Here is a 21,379-nt window from a genome sequence, read left to right as displayed (position 1 = left end):
TGCCCACTGTCTGCACATAGATGCTGTGTCATCCCTTCATACTTAGCATTTCTTCACCCCTAACCAGCACTGGCTTCCCAGCTTCCCCAATTTTTACTCATGATACCAGAGGCTTGTGTGAGGTGGGACAGGGAGGGGAAGCCAAGGGCCTCTGGGCGACATTCTGACAAAATAATGAAGTAAAGAACAGGCCCAGTATCTGGGGAAAGGGTTTTCATAGAGGAAAGACAAAATGAAACCATTTAACTCCAGATCCTTCTCTCTTCCCTAATCAGTATTTTCTAAGAAGGGATCCCATCTTCAAGCCAAAAAAAGGCCAAACGTTGTTGGGATGGATGAAAACCTTAGATAAGCACACAGCACCTGGTTTCTGCTACTGAGTTCAGATCTTCGCATACTGATGCATAATGCCCTGCGGCAGAGGAAGAAGTTCTAGATGTTACTTCAGAGAAGTCTAGGAAAAGTTGAGATTCTCTCAGATCTTTAGTCTCAGAGAACCAAAGTATAAAGGCAAATGTAGTCCTAGTTTTTCCAAACCCATAAAATGAGAGACTGCAGAATCTGAAGACCAAAAGCTCTTTGTCCCCAGTAGTCTAGAGTTGGTTCTTTTCTTTTTCTTTAGGGGTGTTTTTTGTTCACATAACTTTTTTTTTTAAGTTTATTTATTTTTGAGAGAGAGAGAGAGAGCAAGCATGCATGAGCAGGAGAGGAGCAAAGAGAGTGGAAGAGAGAGAATCCCAAACAGGCTCCACACTGTCAGCGCAGAGCCTGATGCACGGCTTGAACTCACAAACCATGAGATCATGACCTGAACTGAAATCAAGAGTGGGACACTTAACCAACAGAGCCACCCCAGCCCTAGCGTGGATTCTTTAACATGTAAAAGTCTGTAAGTAAACTATCTCTTTTCTGCTTGGATTAATAGACCAATAAATCCAATATTCCCAAGAAATGTGATAAAAATCTTTCCAGTCAGTTTATGTTTCCCAGTCTTAACATGTTGGCAACTTCCTTTCCTTCTGTTGTGTCATACGTGTGTTTGTAATCACTTGTTTTGTGTATGACTTCTTTAGTCGACTGTGAGCTTGGTGAGGACCAGATGGGACCATATCCATCATTCCTAGCCATATCCATATCCCTCATTCTTAGCTTTGTATGTTGTGACTAAAAACATAAATAAGAGTCAATCACTTAATAGGTAGATGGAAAATGTGAGCTGGATGGTAATAGACTTATACATGATTGTAAAAGTACACTTAAAAATGAATAAATCACTGAATTGATGTCAATGTGCAGATTAGCTCCAACTGTAAAAACTCTTAGAAGAAAACAGAAGAAAAGCTTTATGACCTTAGATTCAGCAATGATTTCTTGGATATGACACCGAAAGCACAGGCAAGAGAAGAAAAACTAGACAAGTTTAAACTTCATCGAAATTTTTAAATGTTTATGCATCAAAGGACACTGTCAACAGAGTAAAAAGGCAGCCCATAGAACAGGAGTATATGTTTACAAATCATATATCTGATAAAGGATTGCTATCCAGAATATATAAAGAGCTCCTATAACTCAATGTGCATGCACACACGTGCGCGTGCACACACACACATATAATGCACCCCAGTTCAAAATGAGCAAAAGACTTAAATAGACATTTCTCTAAAGAAGACATACAAATGGCCCATAAGCACATGAAAAGCTGCTCAACATCACTAATCATCAAGGAAACGCAAATCAAAAGCACAGTGAGATACTACGTCACTCCCATCAGGATGACTGTTATTTTTTAAACCCAGGAAATAATAAGTACTGATAAGGAGGTGGAAAAAGCAGAACGCTTTTACATCCTGGTGGGAATGTACAATGATACAGCCATTGTGGGAAACTGTATTGGCAGTTCCTCAAAAAGTTTAAGCTTAGAATTGCCCTGATTCAGCACTTCCACCTCTGTAGTTAAGTCAAAAGAGAGGGGCGCCTGGGTGGCTCGGTTGGTTAAGCATCTGACTTCGGCTCAGGTCATGATCTCACGGTTTGTGGGCTCAAGCCCTGTGTCGTCCTCTGTGCTGACAGCTCAGAGCCTGGAGCCTGCTTCTGGACACATGCTACCACATGAATGAACCTTGCAGATATTATACTAGTGAAATAAGCCAGTCAGAAAAGGACAGAGCCTGTACGCTTCCACCTATATGAGGTACTTAGAGCGGTCAAATTCATGGACACAGAGAGTAGAATGGTGGTTGCTAGGGCTGGATGAAGGGCAAAATGAGGACTTATTATTTATTGGGGACAGAGTTTTAGTTTTGCCAGATGAAAGGAGCCCTGGAGATGGATGGTGGTGACAGTTGCCCGGCAATGATGTATTTAATGCTGCAGAACTAGACACTTAAAATCGTAACTTTGTGATTTATTTATTTTTACCATAATAAAAACAAATGGGTTTTTAAAAATGTAGCTTTAGGGGCGCCTGGGTGGCTCAGTCGGTTAAGCGTCCGACTTTGGCTCAGGTCATGATCTCGTGGTTTGTGAGTTTGAGCCCCACGTTAGGCTCTGCGCTGACAGCTCAGAGCCTGGAGCCTGCTTTGGATTCTGTGTCTCCCCTGTCTCTACCCCTCCCCTGCTCATGCTCTGTCCCTCTCTGTCTCTCAATAATAAGTGTTAAAAAAAATTTTTTTTAATGCAGCTTTAATTGTGAGCTTCAGGACTTTATTCTGGACCCTTTCATCACTTGGACGAAAATCTTAACATCTTTGCTTTTGATACAAAAATCAGAGAGAAGCAATGCCAAGGATTTTGGAACAGGGTTCTAAGGACTTGAAGATTCTAGAATAATAGATCAGGATTAGTATTGAAATTAAAGAGGAATAACTGCAAAATCTTGAATTCAGGGTTAAAAAAAGAAGCAAAAAATACATGGAATTAGGGACAATGGTTTATTTTACGTGAAAAAGATGTTGGGATTTTCATTCCCCAAAATTCCAAAGTAACCCCATAGTAAGGGAGGGAGGTGAACTTTCACTGGTGAGAGGAACTTAGTATAGAGTCAAGGAGGCAACCGTCTCACTGTGCTCTGTGTTGAACAGACATTACTAGGGCACCAAATACTACCATCGTAAGTTCTTAGGAGCGTACTTTTAAAAGGTTTATAAACTAACAAAACAGAATAAAACCATGGGAGCTATTAGGGAACTCAAAACCAGACTTCATGGGTCTTGAAGAAAATTAGGAGGGACCTAATAACTGTTTTCAAATATCTGGAAGGCTGGCATGTGAGGTAAGGACTGTCCTCATTCTGTATTTACTCCTAGGGGCAAAATCAGAATGGCCAAAGAGCTAAAGGAAGCCTGACTCATTGTGTCCAGAATTTTCTTTCTTCTTCTAATGTTTATTTATACTTTTGAGAGAGAGAGAGAGAGAGAGAATGAGCAGGGAAGGGGCAGAGAGAGAGGGGACAGAAGATCTGAAGCAGGCTCTGCACTGTCAGCACAGAGCCCGATGCGGGGCTCGAACTCACAAACCGTGAGATCATGACCTGAGCTGACGTCGGACGCTTAACCTACAGAGCCCCCTAGGCGCCCCTGTGTGCAGAATTTTCTAAATATTAGAACTGATGACATTCAACAGCATGGCCTCCTGTTACAGGATGACCACCCGCCAGGGATACTGCAGAGTAGGAGGTCGGTCCTTTCCAACACCCTGATGCCTTCTTTTCAGTTTCTTGGTCTCAAAATCTTGGTGTCTTGTTTGATTCCTCCCTCCTCGTTCCCCAGTATCTGACGAACTCTTGGGGGTTCTTCCCTCACAGCTTTCTTGGCTCCACCTTTCACTTCTCCATCACCAGCAGCCTCACGTCCCCAACCCTGGAGGACTTGTGTCCCTGCCGGACCCATTTTATACAGTAATCGTGTACTTCCCCTGATCTAGACCAAAGAGTGGTTTCTACTGCTTCCCGTAGCAAGATGAGATTCCTTTTCTTGGCTTTTGGAGCCATTCTTCTTTCCCTCTCTTCTCAATTTCATTCCATTACCGAAATGACTGTTTTGGTGACGCTGTTCCCTTCAATGTCAAGTGGTCTGATCGTCTCCCCCTGTTCACTCCCTCTTCCATTCCCTCATGTGTGTTGTCCCCACCCCCAGCTTTATTATACGGACCACCTCAAGTACCACAACCACCATGATGCCTTTCCTTGGCCACCCAAACTCACACGGACCCTTCGTTTCTCTCGTAAATAGAGCAGATATTTACTGGTCCCTCTTAGAATGTAGGCACCATGCTAGATGCTGATGCATAAGTGATAAGCCAGAAAAGTTCAGTTCTTGACTTCATGGAGTGGGTGAAATAGAATGAACAATTGCTATAAGGGACACAAACGGGATGTTGTGGTACAAAATGGTGTGTGTGTGGTGGGGATGGGCAGGTATTTTGATGGGTGATCAGAAAGGGCTTTTCTGAGGAGGTAACAAATCAGCTGGGACCTATGGATGTGAAGGCATCAGCCAATGGGAGTGGCTGGAGTCAAGAGCATGCTAGTCCAAGGAACCAGTGTGTGTGAGTCCTGGCACACTGGAGATACTGGGCTTAGAGTGGTTTGGCTGGAGCATAGTGATAAGGGTAGAAGGACATGAGGTGAAACTGGAGAGGTTCCTGGGTCCTGGTGGGCCATGTGAAAGACCTTAGATTTTATATGAATTGCATTGGGAAGCCATTAAAGAGTTTTAAGGAAGGAATTGATGTACATGGGCTATACTTTTTAAGATTGTTCTGGCTACTATGTGGAGAGTAGACTAAAGAGTAAGGCTGGAAGCAGAAGTTAAGAAATGAATGTAGGTTGAGATACCACCTCACAGCGGTCAGAGTGGCTAAAATTAACAACTCAGGAAACAACAGATGCTGGTGAGGATGTAGAGAAATGAGAACCCTCTTGCACTGTTGGTGGGAATGCAAACTGGTGCAGCCATTCTGGAAAACAGTGTTCTTCAGAAAATTAAAAATAGAACTACTCTACAACCCAGCAATAGCACCACTAGGAATTTATTCAAAGGATACAGGGATGCTGATTCATAGGGGCACATGCACCCCAATGTTTATAGGAGTGCTTTCAACAATAGCCAAATCATGGAAAGAGCCTAAATGTCCATCAACTATGAATGGATAAAGATGTGGTTTATATATACAATGGAATTGTATTTAGAAAATAAAATTTTAAAAAAGAAGAAAAAAAAGAAATGAATGTAGGTCACCTGGCTGGCTCAGTTGGAAGAGCAGGCAACTCTTGATCTCAGGGTTGTGAGTTTGAGCCCCATGGTGGGTGTAGAGATTACTTAAATGAATAAATAAATAAGAGCTTAAGAAAAAAAAAAAAAAAAGAAATGAATGTAATAGACCAAGTCAAAGGCGGTAACTTGAACTGGAATGGAGAGAAGTAAATGGATTTAAGATATGTTTTGGGAAATAGACATAAAAGGATTTGCTGATGGCTTCACGTGAGGAGGAAAGAATTAAGAATGACTCCCTGTGCGTTCAACCTGAGAACTGAGTCGATGGACCTATATCATTTATGGAGATTAGACGTGGGGGAAATTCAGAAGTTAAGTGTGGGACTTGTTAAGTTTGAAGCGCCTGCACGACACCCACAAGGCAGTGTCCAGGAGCCAGTTGATCTGATAGTCTACAAAGCCTACGAATAGGCAAAGAGGGAGATAGAAATTCTAGCGTATAGATGGTGACTGTATGAATTAGGAGAGTAAGCAGAAAGCCCAGGACCAAATGTAGAGCCTGTTTGTATGCTGATGGGAATGATCGAAAGCCAGGGGAGAGATTAATCGTGCAGGAAGGGGGTCATAAGTCTTTAGTGACTAATTCAGTAACTATTTCAGGATGTGATATGAATGTGGCTATGGTGATGCAGAGACTAGAATATGGTCATTCTCTAGAGTCATTGCCAGCATGTATCATCTCATTGGGTCGTATGCACGTTCCTTGTAAGCAACTCCTCCACCTTCATATCATGTGATTAAGCGGTGGTAAGACCTTCTTATAACAGTCCTTGCTGGGACCATGGAATCTGTTACACAGACCCTGAAGATTCTTTCTTTCCGGGGCCAAGACATTCCTGGTACTTTGTATGGATCCGGTCCTTGTATTTCCTTACTGGTATCACTAAAGGCCGTGCAGGCACGAAGAACAATGGGAACGAAGAGAATTCGAGGGATTCTCCAGCTTCACTGACGAGGAAAAAACAAACTAATCGTCACGGCAGCGTGTTGACATTTCCAAACTGGCATTTAATTATTTACACACCTTAGTATATTAAAGGTACATGTACACTTGTATAAATACATCTGTGTGTGCAAAAATTGTTAATAGCACAACTGCTGACAGCCAGAATAAAGAACTTCCCCAGTGCCTGGGAGACCTTTTGCCGTTGGGGAAAGAAAGAAATCACAGTCATCCGTGATTCCCTGTAACCAAATATATTTGGTGTGAACACAGTGGGGATGACTCAGTCTCTAGCAAGGTGCTGGGTTCGGCTTGGATGCACTTGGTGCTGAGAACCTAGCAACCAGAGGCCCGTACTCCCGAGCTCTTACAGCACCGCTGAGAGCTGAGCGTACACCTTCGATCCGATGGCTGTGTGGGGAGGGGCACGGGTCTCCAGGCAGAGAAGCTCACAGAGGGTTTCTGTGTGAGAAGCTGGGAAAATGAAAACTCCTGGAAGCTTGGTAAAGATGAGAAACGAACACAGGCTCCAAGGAACCTTTAACGGAAAGAACTTGGGCTGTGGCAAAAAAAAAAAAAAAAATCTTGAAAATTTCAATCCATCCTGGACGCTAACTAATTAGACACTGGATACCATTAAGATTTGTAAGTTCCTTCTGCCCTCAAGTCTAGCTCCAGATGCTAGAGGAAGGAAGAGCTACGCATAGAGGGGTGGGCACACCGTATGGTATGAAGAAGCAAACCACCCAGGGCCGACTGTCAACCCAGTCCGGTCCCCATATCCCCGCCATGGCAAAGAACTGCACTTTCCTAGGGCTGGAGTATTTTCAACCTGTTCTTTGGAATCCCAGGGTCTCTCATAACTGCTTTGAGCTCTGAGGGTGTATTTTGCAGGGGATGGTTGAGTTCTGGTGTGTTTGGTGAAATGGCTGAAGTTTTCCATGCTTTTAATACGTGTGAGGAAATCATTTCGGAACCTTCTCTTTATCTACCGTGTCTGTGATTATATACTCACCTTCTTCCTCTAGCAGTAGTGGTTGCCAAGCACAGCTAAGCACTGAGCCAGAAAGTTAACAGTTCAAGTGCAGTCACCTATAGGCAGAAAACAAGCGGAGTCTATTACAGGAACCCAGCTAAAGAGCCCTGTTAGAGACAATTTTTATTTCTACAATCCTCATAGCATATCTTCTTTTTAACCTAGTTTATTATTTAACTCCCTCCGGTATAAAATATTTGGCCACAAACTGGTCCTTCTGCTTTGCAACCTGTTTGCTTTAGATATAGCATTAGAATTTTACCACCAAATTGAGCTGCCATGACTTTTCTTAAATACAAGGGTTTGTGACTTTGAAGAACAACGCTGGTCTGGGTTAGAGGGGAAAAAAAAGCGGCAGGAAGGCTCACGTTTTTTAAACAAGCAAAGAAGACACAATTCAATCTACTGTTTTTTTAAAGCAAAAGAGGAGTCTGTGAGCTTATGGATTTTGCAGAATAAGCAAGTCTTTGCAAGTGACCTTCCTGTGTTCTCCCACCCCACCCCCAGCCTGTCTCCCCCACCACAGCACACTCCTCCTGAAGGGCCAAGCTGATCACCTGCGTCCCTTGCTTAAACGCCGAAGTTCAGGCTCCTCAGTGGGCCCACGGGGCTCTCTGTGACCTCTCTCCCTCTGCTCCTTTCTTACCTCCACCTACTTTCTAGTGCCCATCCGGTTTCAACAGGCAGGCCCGTTTAAAGGTCCACCACCACCTTCCACCCAGGAAAAATCACCTCCCCCTCTGGCCTGTTGCACCCCACACCTTCACCACGGTAATGACCGTGTTATACCGTACTGATCAATTTCCGCACCTATTCCCCCGTCCCAACCCCAGCACGGTCTGGACGCACGCTCTCTAGATGGTGGTTGCTACGGCAATGAGTCTTTGTGTTACATACAGCTTCCCTGAACTCTCAGCCTTTTGAAAGGACTCAGAAAAGGAAATGGCCAAAGTGTAGACCATTTAAACGGAACACAAGCACCTCCCTGCCTGGAGTACCCCTGCCATCGGGGAGAAGGAGAAAGGACTGAGGCCAAGAGCCCAGCGGCGCTATAGCACTGCCGTGATTTGTCCAGTTTACAATAGCCGGGACCCGCTTCACAATCTGTGGGGCCCACTGCAGATTGGCAACGTGGGGTCACCTATCCAATGATTATTGAGAATGTCAAAAAGTGACAGCAGACCAAGCCCCAGCCCCGGGCAGCTGCATGGGTCGCACACCCATGAAACCTGGCCCTGGGGACGGCGGGGGAGAGGAGGAGGGAGGGCTGGGAGAAATTTTGGATGAATTTTTTTTAAAGACTAGCTTTAAAATCTGTCAATTTGTTTTAGAATTTCTATTTTCTCATGCCCCGCCCTTCACAAGATCCCTACAGTTGTTTATATTCATTTATAAGTGCAGATCCTTTTAAGAAAGTTTATCTTATTTCACGTTGTTTTAGGGAAAAAAATACTGCACTCTGTTAGTCCTTAAGAAATAATGCTATGATCCACACACACCCCCACCACTTACCCCCGGAATGAAGTAACACAGCATTATTGCACTTCCTCCATTCCGTCCTGAAACTGCAGGGAGACTGGCTGGGCTTTCAGAGGATTGTATTAATGTGAAATATCTTTATCCACCTTTTTGCTAATTTTTAAAAATTGGTTCTCTGTGCAACAGCATCCAGTCTCTCAACTGTGATTTTATTTCACAGCATTCTTAGTAAATTAGAAATTGTTCTGTTCAAACCCCAGATGAACTTAGCTTATCAGATATCATCGTGATGAAATGGTGTTGGTATCTGCTGACAATGTAAATGAATGAAGATTTATGAAGGGGTCCTTTCAAAACGCCGCGGCTCTGCAAGTGGGCAGCGCATGTGCACTGCCGCGCGTGTCCAGCAGGGGGCGGCGCGAGCAGGGCCAAATCCCCAGCCTCTCCCAGCAGCCTCTCCCAGCAGGGGCCATCCAGCTCTTGCCCACCCAGCTCTGTCTCTCCTAAGGACAGTAGCAAGAGGACCACGCACGATCGGTGGGCACAGCCCCATTAGGTGCAGCAGGGAGTGGGACTCCCCAAGAAGCCAGTCCAGTGGACAAACACCAGGTCCTAACCTTCCTTAGGGCGCTCTCCTCTCCCCTTCCCCATGCTTCACCCTTTCCCTGCTGTCTTCCGTATACATCAAAGCCAGAGGACCTAGGAAAATGGCTAAGTTCAGGAAACAAAACCCTCATTTTCCTCTCCTAACATAAAATTTTCACCACGCAGGACCATCTGAATAGATTTGATTGTGCCAGAATTCTTAAACTTGAGCTCAGCTTTCTCATCCGCAAAGGAGATGATTACCACCTACTTCGTAGGCCCATCAAAGACCTGCACGAGAACATACGTGGAGGTGCCTGTGGGGGAGGTGCGGAGCCAGTCCTCTCACTTTTGTTGTCTGGGGCTCAAGTGTTACTGAGAAGACACTTTTGATGTCTGGGGCTCAAGTGTTACTGAGAAGACAAGGGCGGCTGCCTACGGTGGGAGAGAAAACGGCTCTCACACACACTTCCTGGAGAGAGAAAGCGTCGCAGAAAAACTCCCGACTGTAGGACACCAGCAGAGCCTAATTTGTCCAAGTTTGTCTGCAGACTCCGCACCTGCAGTGCCTCACTTCTCTCACCTATGAAGGAACGTGCACACGGGCGCCCACTCCCTCAGCTGGAAAAAAGCCTAGGACCTAAAGAAATCCACCCAACAGAACAAATCCAAAGGCACAGAAGCGCCAACAGCCAGTCCCTCAGACATGTACCGTGTAGGATGCACACTGTGCGCGGGGGGCCTGTGTGTGGTTGGGGGAGGGGAGTGTTGAACCTAGTGCAGACTAAGCAGGGCCCCCGGTGGGGGGCAGGGGACCCCAATGAGCAGGCAGTGAGGAAGGGAGACAGAAGGGACCGCAGAAACCCACCGACTGTGGAAACCCACAGTTTGCAGGGACAGTAGGAATGTTTTACCTTAGCAAGATCCAGGGACATTTCATGGCTTATGCAGATGAATGAAAATCTACCTTCAGCCTCAGTTACTTCACACCATTAAATTGGCTGTCACAGAAATTCCTGGAAAGGACCATTCATGATGTCTAGAGGTGCATTTCAGCACTGGGGACGGCGCTGCTCTTCTGCCCATAGCCAGGCTTTCAGGACTGGGACAGAACCAGTAGGCAGGATAAATCCTCAGGTATTTATTCCTCATTAATCCTCATCCGCAGGGAAGATGCTTCACCTGGGCGGGCAGCTCTGGAGCCTTCGCTTACCTTCCTCATCAGCCAACTCCCATACAAAGTGGGCTATGCTTCTGGGCCACGTGGCAGCCACCACGTCCCCTACCAACCAACACAGGAACTCAAATGAATAAAAAAGGCCATTTGATTTTGTAAGAAACAATATATTTTATTTTTCTGACACCACAGCTCTGGTGAGTGGTTTTGTACCAAATTTAATGGAGGTTACACAGAACGTTTTACGCATGGGAGGGGGAGGGGAGTGAAAGAACCACAAAATTAAAAACAAAAACAGAAACAAAATCCTGGATAGCTTTTAGCATCTGTTCCACTCCCACATCGGTAAAATTCACTTGGGAATTCCTAATAAAAGGAGAACAGAAAACAAGGTGGGCAGGGAAGGGCGTGTCGGGGAAGAAGAGAAAGGGAGCAGAAGACCATCAAGCATCCCAAGCACAGGCCTTTCCCTCGGGACGACCCTCAGCCTGGAAGGCGAGGCTTCGTTAGATTTACTTCCCCAAAAGAACACCTTGTATTGCAGCTGCCAAAGGGAAAGAGGAGGAAAGCAGGGGTCGCCAGTCAGGGACCATGGGAGAAAGAGACACACTTAACCAAGGAGATGGGGGGTGGGGGAAGGGAAGAGAAACTGAGAGAAAAATGTGAAGGTGGGTTTGCAGACTGGGAGAGACAGACAGTGCCGGAGAGCACTCGAACCGAAAAACAAACGTCCTAAGCTTCATTATTTTTGAAAAGAAAAAATCTCCCCCCTCCCCCCACCCCTCGCTGAACTTAGTTCCTTTTTTTTTGTGCTTTTCATTAATACTCTGCTCTGAGGTCGTAGTTTGGTTTTTTTTCTATACACTGGAGTTGAAAGAAAATAGTCCAAAGGTCTGAAGATGGATTCTCCACCTAAAGTAAACAGCCCAGCATTCCTGTTCTCCTCTCATCCCAAAGACTAAAGTCTCTGCTAAAATCCCTTTTACAATATAGTACAGTACACAAAAAAATAAAGCCCAAAGCAAAAAACAAAACAAAAACAAAAAACAAAAAAACCCAAAAAACCAAAACAACAACAACAAAAACAAAAAAACAAAACCAGAAAAGAATCCTGGGAGAAGCCAGTCCAAAGGACGTAAACATACAGAGAACGGTGCAACACATGACCGATGGCAATTCTCGAAGCACAGGCTATAGATTTCCCAAAAGTAGGTGCCATCACGGGATACCCAAGTCCACAAAAATAATTTTTAAAAAATAAATCTTAAAAAAAAACACACCTGTTGATTAAATGAATCATTTGTTTTCAGGTAAATCCATACATTCTCGAGTTTCTCCCCTCCCCCAAAGCAGCCCTTGGGGTCTCTGTTCTCCTATTGCATGACCAACAGTACACCTGGGACCCCCCCCAAGGCAGCTCTCAGGACCCGGAATCTCATCTTGACAAGGATCGGCACATCCAATCTTAGCAGCTTAAAACATCATGTTTCCTGGGTTGCCAGGTCCTTGGCTAAATCCGCTCATGCCCACGTCAGCAGCCATGCCCCGGGGTCGCATCTGTGGGGGGATCATGATGTTCTGTTGGGGTCCCATCATGCCCTGCATGGACATCATCATGCCTGGGGAGCCCACAGGCCCAGGGTGGGTGTAGAGCCCAGCAGGCCCCCGATCCTTGCCGGGAATCATGCCCACGGCAGCGGCCGGGGTGCTCATCAGGGTAGGCTGGCCGGGCATCGTAGATTGTGCTGGTGACATCATCCGATGGTGAGGTCCCATCATGCCTTGCTGGAGAAAGGCTGGTGGTCTCATTGGGTTGTGGCCTGGCATGGATGCAGCTGTGCCAAGAGGGATGTCCGGGGTTCCCACTGGCCCCGGCCCCCCCATGCCAGGTAATGCCAGTCCCATTCTGGGGGCCTGTTCGCCCATCATCCCCTGCATGTGCGAAAACCCAGGCCCAGGGCCCTGGGGCTGTTTCCGGCCTGGGACTTCCCCTCGAGGGAAATATTGCAGCGTCTGGCTAGGCTTCTCAGATGGAATAATGCGAGACAGATCGAACTCTGGGATCCCAGTGGCTCCGGGTCGGATGACCTCCTGCAGGTCTGGGTCTGTAAACACCGAAGGCATGCTGTTCCCCAGGACGGCGAAGGAGTCAGGGCCCCCGGGGCCTCCAGGCTTGCAAAGTGCTGCATCTGCTGAACTCTGGGGCAGGGTGCTGGGGCGGCCGAGGGGGCCTTCTCCTGGGAAACCCATGGTTCCTGGGAAGCCGCCCTGCCCCCCACTGGGGCCGTTGTGAGGGAACGGAGCCTGCTGCGGAGGAGACTGTACTGGCGGGAAGCCCTGGGGGAAACCCATCCGTCCTTGAGGTACCATCGGAGGCTCCTGGGACCCGTGCCCCATGATAGGGTTGTGTGACATCAGGCCCGGCCCCATCGGGACCCCATGAGGAGGTATGTTGGGTCCCATGGCATTCGGAGAGGGCATCTGATTGGAGTGAGAAAGCGGCTGGGTCATTCCCATGGGGCTGAGGGTTGGCATCGGAACCACGGGGTTTGGACCTGAAATTCGAGGATTCTGTGTATTAATGCCCATTCCTAGAAAAATAAAGATATCAAAGGAATCACCTTAACCGAGAGCAACTCAGAAAAACTGCAATAAATCCAATCAGCAACAACTAAAACATCAATCGCACAAGGTGCTCTGTTGGGAAAACATTCGTCGCAAAATCCCTGCCTTGCTCAACAAGATCAAAATGCGTTTTGGAGCACAGACACCCAACTGCTCTACGAGAGGTTACACTCTGAGCCTTAAACTGTAGGACATGAGAGTATGTAGAAAACAACTAGGAAGAAAGTCTCCTGTGTGAAGAGTCACAAAGTCACATGCAAACCAGTTAGCCTTTTTCATTGGAGACACTTCGTACAGAAGAATTTGTCTGAAGTGACTTAGGCATGGTCCTCTTTGGAGAAAGAGGGTTGATCCGTCCTACAGGTCCAAGAATCAGAAATAATAACAAGGAAACCAAACGGGCCTTTACCAATTGACGTGTGGCATTATCTTTTTAGATTGCCTTACAGAGAGAGCATTTTAAACTCCAGGGTGTATGAAATGTTAAAGAAACACAGCTTTTAACAGAGAAGGAAAGCACACAGTTTCTACTAGTCTCTGGGACACTGAAGTATTTGGTTTCTCTATGGAATTACCACTGGCATGGTAAGGCTGGTGCTTGCTACGAAATAGGGGCTTTCCACGGTCTCAAATCCCGTGGCCGCCTGTGGTCAGAGCTGCCCTTCCAGAAGAACACTTGACAACTCAAGCTGTCCAATCGAAAACTAAAGCTGTCCAATAAAATGTTAAACCATTTTAACAATCAGAATGTTAAAAAGAAACTGGTTTCAGTCTTGCTCCGGGAGGACCCTCCCTGCTCCAAGCCCCCCCCCCGCCAACAAAAGGGGAAAAAAGAATCCATCCAGGCACACAGATGCCATCAGAACTTCTATAAGGAAACTCCACGAGCTATCCAAAACTCTGCTTTCTAATAAGCACAGACAGACTCCAGCGAGTAACAAAACGGCTCTCTTCCTCTAGTGCACTGTCACCCTACTGAGGGTTTTCTTTCTCGGCCCGTTCCACTTCCACCCGCTGAGGTCCGCGGCTGTCGGAACAGCGATCAAGAAGTCTCACTGTGGTCTCACACGGTACCCGAGCTTCCTGCCTGCTTACCTGGCATGTTATTCATTGATGGCAAGTTGGGAGAGCGAGCCGGAGGCGAGTCATCATCAGAACTGGCCACGGTCTTGATGGCGTCGTGGTACAAAGGGGTGGAGCTGGGCATCGCGAACTTGGACATCCGAGACATCATAATAGACAGCGGGTTCTGGGAAAGGGTCGGCTCCGCAGGCACGGTGTAAGGTGTGCTAGACGGGAGGCTTCCGGGGATATTCACCGAGGCAGACTGGCTGGCAGTAGGAGGTGGGGGGCCGCCTGGAAGGAAAAAAAAAATAAAACAAAAACCGGGCAGGGAATGAAATTCCTCTTGAAGGCTACCGGGCCTATGATTATGAACTAGCAAGGCCAGGAATGCGACAAATGAACAGGATAGTGTTATTAGACCCAGGACGTGAATCACCAATCTTCCGGTCAAGATCTGTGTGCGAGCAGAGGGCAGACTGCAGCACAATAACGAGGTGACGCATCAGCAGATGTGAGGACAAACGCACCAAGAGTGCCTCAGAAACAGAACTTCAAGCCTGGGAAGAACGGGGCTTACAGACTGCTATTTCACTGAAAAGAACATGAAGCAAGCAGGTCTTTCCCTTGCCGGTCACAACTCAAAATTCAACTCCAGCATCTCGTCTGCGATCCGACCCCGGGTACCAACCCTACACGTGCTCTTGGTTAATGTCCACAACCAAGGGGTCTGAATATAAAAGTCCTGCGGGGGCCGTTCCACTGCTTTTGGGACCCGCTACCCAACTGCGAGAAACGCTTTAATGCGTTGTATACGCCTTCTTATTCAGAGTCCAGAGTTTCTCAAGTGGAGACGACACGGACCTAGTATTTACACCTCGGTGCTCATCTTCCACTGACCACCTCTGGTCCCACTCATAAAACCACCATCATCAGGGAGAGCTTCTCCTGGGAAGAAAATGCTGGTAAATTGCAGCTGATCTGTGAGAACAGCAGTCTACCAGAGAGGTCTGGGTAACGGCTTCTGTGGCTACCATGTATTTACAAGAACCACTCAGGTCTCGCAGCAGCCTCCCCTTCCTGTCTAGGATTATACCCAGAGCCTGGGGACACTAGGGCAGCCCCTTCAAGTGGGCGGGTCTAGCGTTTAAAGCAGCCACACTTACCCACCGTTAAGGCATTTTCTTTCACCACCGTGTTCACCGTCCAAGTGTAAATTACTCTGCAAAAGGACACGTAATGTCCCGTCTTCCCCTCTTCCATCTAACGGTCCCTTCTGACACACATGTTCTGCACTAAGAGCCGTGTTTCTCTGCCGGGAAGGGACGCTCGTGCCTAACCCCGTGGAAGTACCGATTATGCGCCCGGCCACAAACACGTGGGTCTCAGCCAAGGCCCCCACTGAGTGCTGAGCTCAGAAACGTCTCCCTGAGCACCGGCTGCATCATCAAGTTAGGACACCAGCTTCCTTCAAGTACATGAATCAGGCTTTTGCCATCTCTGGCTGCGAGGTGCGATGGTGAGGACGCAAGCATACTGACCTGACTCTACACTGCCCAGCATGGCTGGGGAGGCCATGGTGAGGGGTGCTTTATGGTTTGGAGGGATCCCGGGACTCTGAAGGGGAGGTTTTGGAGAGGAGGTCCATCCAGGTGACGGGGCAGGAAGTGATGGAGACTTGAGGTGCACAGGCGAAGCAGCAGCAGACCCCAGGACAGGGGGGGACTTAATGGAAGCGGCAGCAGCTGGGCCCGCCAGCATGCCTGCCAGCTGCGACGGGGTCTGGGGGGACTTGAGGTTCCCCGAGGGCGAGCCCAGCATCGGTGACTGGACCTGGCGCATCGTGGGAGACTTCAGAGGGTTAACGCCTGGGGAATGTACCTGGCTGCCCGCCACAGATATATCCAAGGGCTTCCGGCCCAGGCCGCGCTGCACTGGTGGAGCCGTGTTGAGGCCAGTGGGGTTACTGGGAGGGTTCAGAGGTAGTGGTGGCATGTGACTGAGCCGGCTGTTAGTCCTTTGGTCGGGCCCGATTGGTTCTCTGAGATTCCGCAAGCCGCTCGTGCCGCCCGGACCCTGAGACATGGGAAGAAAGGGCCTGGGGCCCACGCCGTACTCTTGCTGGGGGTGCTCCCCAAATGGCAGGGGCATCATCTTCTGCTGAACGGGCAGCATGTCCGCGCCACCTGGGCGTAATTTCATCATCTCCTCAGGGCCCGCCCCGGCCTCTCTCATCTTCTGAGGTATCATCTGAGGGTTGGCGCCCATGTTGACGTTTAGACCGACATCTCCCTTCATCCCGCCAGGAACCATCCCAAACTCGAGTTCCCGACCCGGGCCCATCTGTGGGGGCATCCCTTTTGGGAAGTCGCCCCTCGAGGGACTCAGAGGGCCCTCGACGGGTATTCGAGGGAATATGGGATTGCTCCCGGGCTCCATGTGGCGCTGGGAGCCGGGGACCATCCTATTCATGTCCATGCCGGGCCGGATGCCTTCCATGCTCATCCCCGGGGGGAGACCCAGCTGCTTCTCTGCCAGCTGCTGCTGAAACATCTCTTCGGACAATCCTTGGGGGTTGGGGAAGCGTTCCCCTCGGCCAGGACCGCTGAAGACACCCTGGCCAGGCGGGAAGTTTCGACCGTCCGCGATTTTTGGCACGTCATCTGGCCAACTGACTCCGGACAGACCCGGTCGGGATGCCGGGTTGGGGACGTTCGGCCCCTCTATTTCAGAGTTTATCATTCCCGCAAACCCAGGGAGGCGCATCTGGCTCGCCGGCATGTTGGGGTGGGGAGCCATGCCCCTCGGAGGCAGAGAATGGGGCATGCTGATCCCATCAGCAAAGGGCTCCGCACCCCCCGGGCCCCAGCCCTCGCCAGGGGCCATCTGGTACGGAGGGGGCGGCCCTCGGCCCACGCCCCGCGGCCCATGCTGATGGACCATCATGTCCTGGAGGGAGCACTGCTGCACAACAGCGTGCTCTTGCTTCCTCCTCTTCTCCTCGTAGAACTCCTGCTGCAGCTTCAGCCAAGCTATCTGCTCGGGGGTCATGTGGTCCAGGTGGTCGGGTCCCATGGGCCCAGACTGGGAGTTCATGGAAGGCGGAACCATCTCATCCGGAGAGAAGGGCACATCTCTATGCCCTTGGGGGCCAAAGGGAGCACCCACATCTGTCCGGGGCCCAGGGCCCTTCCCTAGGCTTTGGGATTGAGCCATCATGGCCTGTATCGGCCCCTCTGGTTTCTTCTGAGGTCCATCTAACACCCCGGGATTCTGCGGGGCCCCCCCACTCTGTCCCCCTGTGAACTCTTTCTCGTCGGGGAAGAGCATACGTTGGATGTCACGGAGCGTCTGTAAGGAGCGCTCTCGGTGCTCCAGCTGCTCCTGGGACAGCCCATCGGGGTTCTCTCCCAATGCGGGGGGCTCTCCGCTGGGCGCTGCTGGGGGCGGAGGGGCTTTGGGGTCTGCTGAAGAGCTATTGCTCCCCTGGGAGACAGGGGTCACCGCTCGGTTGTTGGGTGTCGAGTTCGGCCCAGTGCCGTCTGGGGGCAGAGGTGTGGAGCCGGCAGGGCTGCCCACGGAAGGGACCAGTTTGTTGTCCACACCGGGACTGTCCCGGTCCAGGGGACGCGGGGGCGCCGCAGGCTTGGGTGCTGGTGCCGGAACGGGCGGGGTTGGCTGCAGCCTGGCGTTCTGGGAAGGATTCTGGTCCTGGCTGGCCGGAGCTGGGGGCTGTGGCGGGAGGGGCTTCGGGTCGTTCCGAAGGGCAGAGATCTGTGTGTTCTGAGGACAAACAAGAGCGTAAAAATCATTGGTAAGTTGGATGGAAAGGCTGTCCCAGTCACACCAGTTGACCCTGATGCCCGCAGCGGGACCCACCCACAAACAAGCCCGCTCTGGACGCAAGGCCGTTTGGATTTTTTTTCTTTCAATTTACTGTCAAATGGCATCCTCTGTTCCGTTGCTGAAGGCTGGGTTTCAATAACTTTATGAGCATGCCAGGGGCAGAGCTCCTCTGCCAAAGCGAATACATTTGAGTATCTATTTCGAGGAACAGGTTTGATATCACATGTACTGTGTGTTTCTGATTCAAAGAGAGATTAGTTTCTTGGTGTGTGGGAGGCTGTACCTAACACCTTTTGCTTTTCCCCGAAAGAACGACGGGGTATGCAGACTTCTCGCTGTCAATCGAGAGGCCTAATGGTTTCAACTACAAGAAAAAGTGCCTGTCACTTTCGGCTCTGTGCTCGCCCCGCCAGAGGACACAGGGAAGGCCGCTCTGTGTCGGTGTCTCCCCTGGCACGGTGACTACCTAAGTCTCCTCTTCTGGAGTTTCCAGGGGGCCTGACAGCTCTGGTTTCGGTTTTCAGTTTGTGATCACTGATTCCATATTCGATAAGAATTTGTACATTAACTGCAGTAAGATAATCCGTAGGCAGGAAGTGGTCTGTGGAGACATCTGAGGCTAGCTAGCTCGGGGTGTCTCTTCATCTGTTCTATCCAATAGACAGCGGACCGCCCTTTTTATAGGCTGGATGACAGCCTCATTATTATTGATTAAGTACCAACGCTACACTAAGTCCTGGGTGAAAGCACACTCACCTGCAGCAGGTGACTTGGATGCCGCTAGTGCCTGGAAGAGGGGCGTGTGTGCTGCGGGTCTACACCATGGCACTGCGGGAGGTACTGAAGGAGAACCGAAGGGCCTTGCCTACAGACCCCATCTCAGGGACCTTTGGGGGCTCCAGGGAGCCGCGTGACCCCTTTTTTGATGTTCATTTGTTCCCACTTGTTCACTTAATCCGGTCTGCATTTTCAAAGCCCCTAAGGCTCTTCCTTACCTCCCCACTGACTCTCAGAACGGTTTCCCATGTGCAACTCGTCATGTGTGTCTCTGCACGGAACAGTTTGTGTTGCATAAGCACACAGACTGCCGTCGAGTCCCCACATTCTGGGACTCTGTCTGCCAATGTTTCGCTTGCAGGTAGGCACGCACACGTCTGCACAGACACCAGTGGGGGGAAGGCCAGCTCACCCCGCCCGGCTCTGTGCACTCTAGGTGTCCTCCGCGGCCCCGCCGCCCTCACTGGAGTGCGGAGGTCACCTTCACCTTCCTTCCGGTGCCATTTTAAGCTTGGCTTTGGTGGCCAGGTTTTGTGTGTTTGCGGGGGGTTGGGTGGGGGAGTACGGACTCTGGGTCATGTGGCTGGGACAGAGGAAGCACTTCAGTGCCACGCCTTTTGATTTTAGACTGGGAGCTGTCTGATCATGCCCAGTTCCAACTCCTTTTCCGAATCGTTTCAGTACCAGAGAAGGTGGAGGTGAAAACTGTGGTACAGTCTGTCATCCAATCGATCAAATATTAGTTTGCACCGTGACATGCCCTGTGCATTCTAAGATAATATAAGCCTTAAATATTATATATGTGTGTATAAAAGTTTTAAGTATAAATTAATATATATACCTTTTACATATTATGCACATCCCCTCTACCCTTGACTGGCAGAGATGCATGAGGAGTGCAAAATGCCTTTTCTACGTCTAGCAAAGGCCAAGCTCTGCTATGTCAGTGGGGAGGGGCTTCGGTGAGAAACGCCATCGACAGAAATGTCATCTATTTATCTTGAATTGTCCCTTGAGTCATTTAATGTCACTGAACTGTTCCCATGTCAAAGGCCCAACCCAACACTAGCTCTTGGGCTTCCTGGAAGCAGGGACTGTATCTCGAACCGCTTAGTGTCCCCACGGCATTCAGTGTGATGCCTCGGTGACACCGGTCCCAAGAAATAACTTTTGGTTCCTTTCAGAATGCTGTACTGAGGCAATTCACTGAGTGTTCTTTGCGGCAGGCACTTATGTTCCAGACAGGAAACCAACTACGGTTCATTAGAATTTTGGAAATAGCAGGCGATTAAAAGTACTCAATGGACCTGTCACTCTGAAATACATAAGGACCATTCTGAACATCACTGAGACTCTAATCATGGTATTATCAGCGTGTGCTTCAGGATTGTGGCTTTAGTTCTTTTTTTTCTGTCCTGTAGCTAAGTCCAGAACGTCTGTCAGTTTTTAAGAACCCTGACCTGCCCTGTACACAGGGTCTGAATTCAGCTTTTCCCAGAGATGGTTAACATGGAGGAAATCTACGATCTCTGCATAACTCCGTTTTTATGCTGTGTCCTCCTCTCCCGGTAACCCGTCAGGAGACCAGCAGGCTGCCAGAAAAGGCCAGGACAGTGTAATCACCCGAAGCCACACAACGCCAGGAACAGACGCCATCGATGCTACCTCCCTGCCAATGACGTTCACCGTCTCCCACCTGTACAGCAGCTGTAGACCCTTTAAGCCACACTCCACTTCCAGAATGGCCTACCAAAGGGGCTGTGCTTCGCTCTGTCTTGCTGTTAGAGATGTTCTGGATGTGGAAAGTGACGATAGTTTCAACCTGGCCCTTCAACACAGCTTCGGCAGCTCTGCAAGACGAGAGAGACGCACATGCTAGCACGTGCTTCTGTATCACCGCCTGTAATTCCAAAACACTTAAACCCCCAGACGGCACTCATACGAGGGGCGGGAGGGAGGTTCTGAGTAGAGGGCCGCCAGAAATGTCAAATAAGGACTGAGAAACCCAGGTTTTTCTTATTTGTGTCTATCGCTTACCACCAGACTTCCGAAATCTAATGACAGCCATCAGCAAATCTCAAGAGGCATTTAAAAAACCCAAGATTTCCTCCTTCAAACCAGTGTCCTGTGGTAGGTGTGTTTTTATGGGATCCTAGTTCAAAATCCCAACCATGATTATGAAATCTCACAACACCCAGTGAAACTCTAAGGCTGTCTAAATGCACTTTGTTTGTATGTAAGGTATATTCAAATTTTTTATAAATTAAATTAGTACAAAATCTGCTGGTCCATCCACCAGAGACCCAGGTCCTAAAACACTCGCCACAGTTATCTCTATGAACTCCAGACATATTCTTCTTTGTAGTTACTTATATTTTCCAATTACTCTAAGACAGACTTGTGTTATTTAAAAAAGAATGCTAAATCACAGGAAAATGTATATTGTGTAATTCATCTCTTTTATGTTTAAAAAAGACCTAGACATATATTCTAAGCATAAAAAATGTCTGGAAAGAAAGCCAAAGCATTATTAGTGGCTGCCTCTGGCGAGAAAGGGCAGGGAGGGTCAGTATTTT

The 21,379-nt window shown here is 48.8% G+C and overlaps 1 protein-coding gene across 3 annotated transcripts in view; it reads right to left on the bottom strand.

Moving 5' to 3' along the window:
* Positions 1-10,651: 10,651 nt before the first annotated feature.
* BCL9 (BCL9 transcription coactivator) overlaps positions 10,652-21,379 on the bottom strand; it is a 14,340-nt gene continuing 3,612 nt past the window's right edge. For 2 of the 3 annotated variants that reach the window (XM_077753369.1, XM_077753389.1), the window contains exons 4-7: positions 20,554-20,653; positions 15,722-17,963; positions 14,214-14,474; positions 10,652-13,084 (exon numbers count right to left, since the gene is read on the bottom strand). In XM_077753369.1, coding sequence (XP_077609495.1) covers positions 11,967-13,084; positions 14,214-14,474; positions 15,722-17,963; positions 20,554-20,653 — 3,721 coding nt within the window. In that variant the 3' untranslated portion in view covers positions 10,652-11,966. The remainder of the gene's footprint in view (positions 13,085-14,213; positions 14,475-15,721; positions 17,964-20,553; positions 20,654-21,379) is intronic. The other variant, XM_077753379.1, reaches the window with a different exon arrangement.

The sequence above is a fragment of the Crocuta crocuta genome, unplaced genomic scaffold, assembly GCF_008692635.1.
Source record: "Crocuta crocuta isolate KB4526 unplaced genomic scaffold, BGI_CrCroc_1.0 scaffold620, whole genome shotgun sequence".
NCBI classification, from domain to species: domain Eukaryota; kingdom Metazoa; phylum Chordata; class Mammalia; order Carnivora; family Hyaenidae; genus Crocuta; species Crocuta crocuta.
Note: the sequence above shows the minus strand (reverse complement) of the source record. Positions and strands in the feature narration are given on the sequence as shown.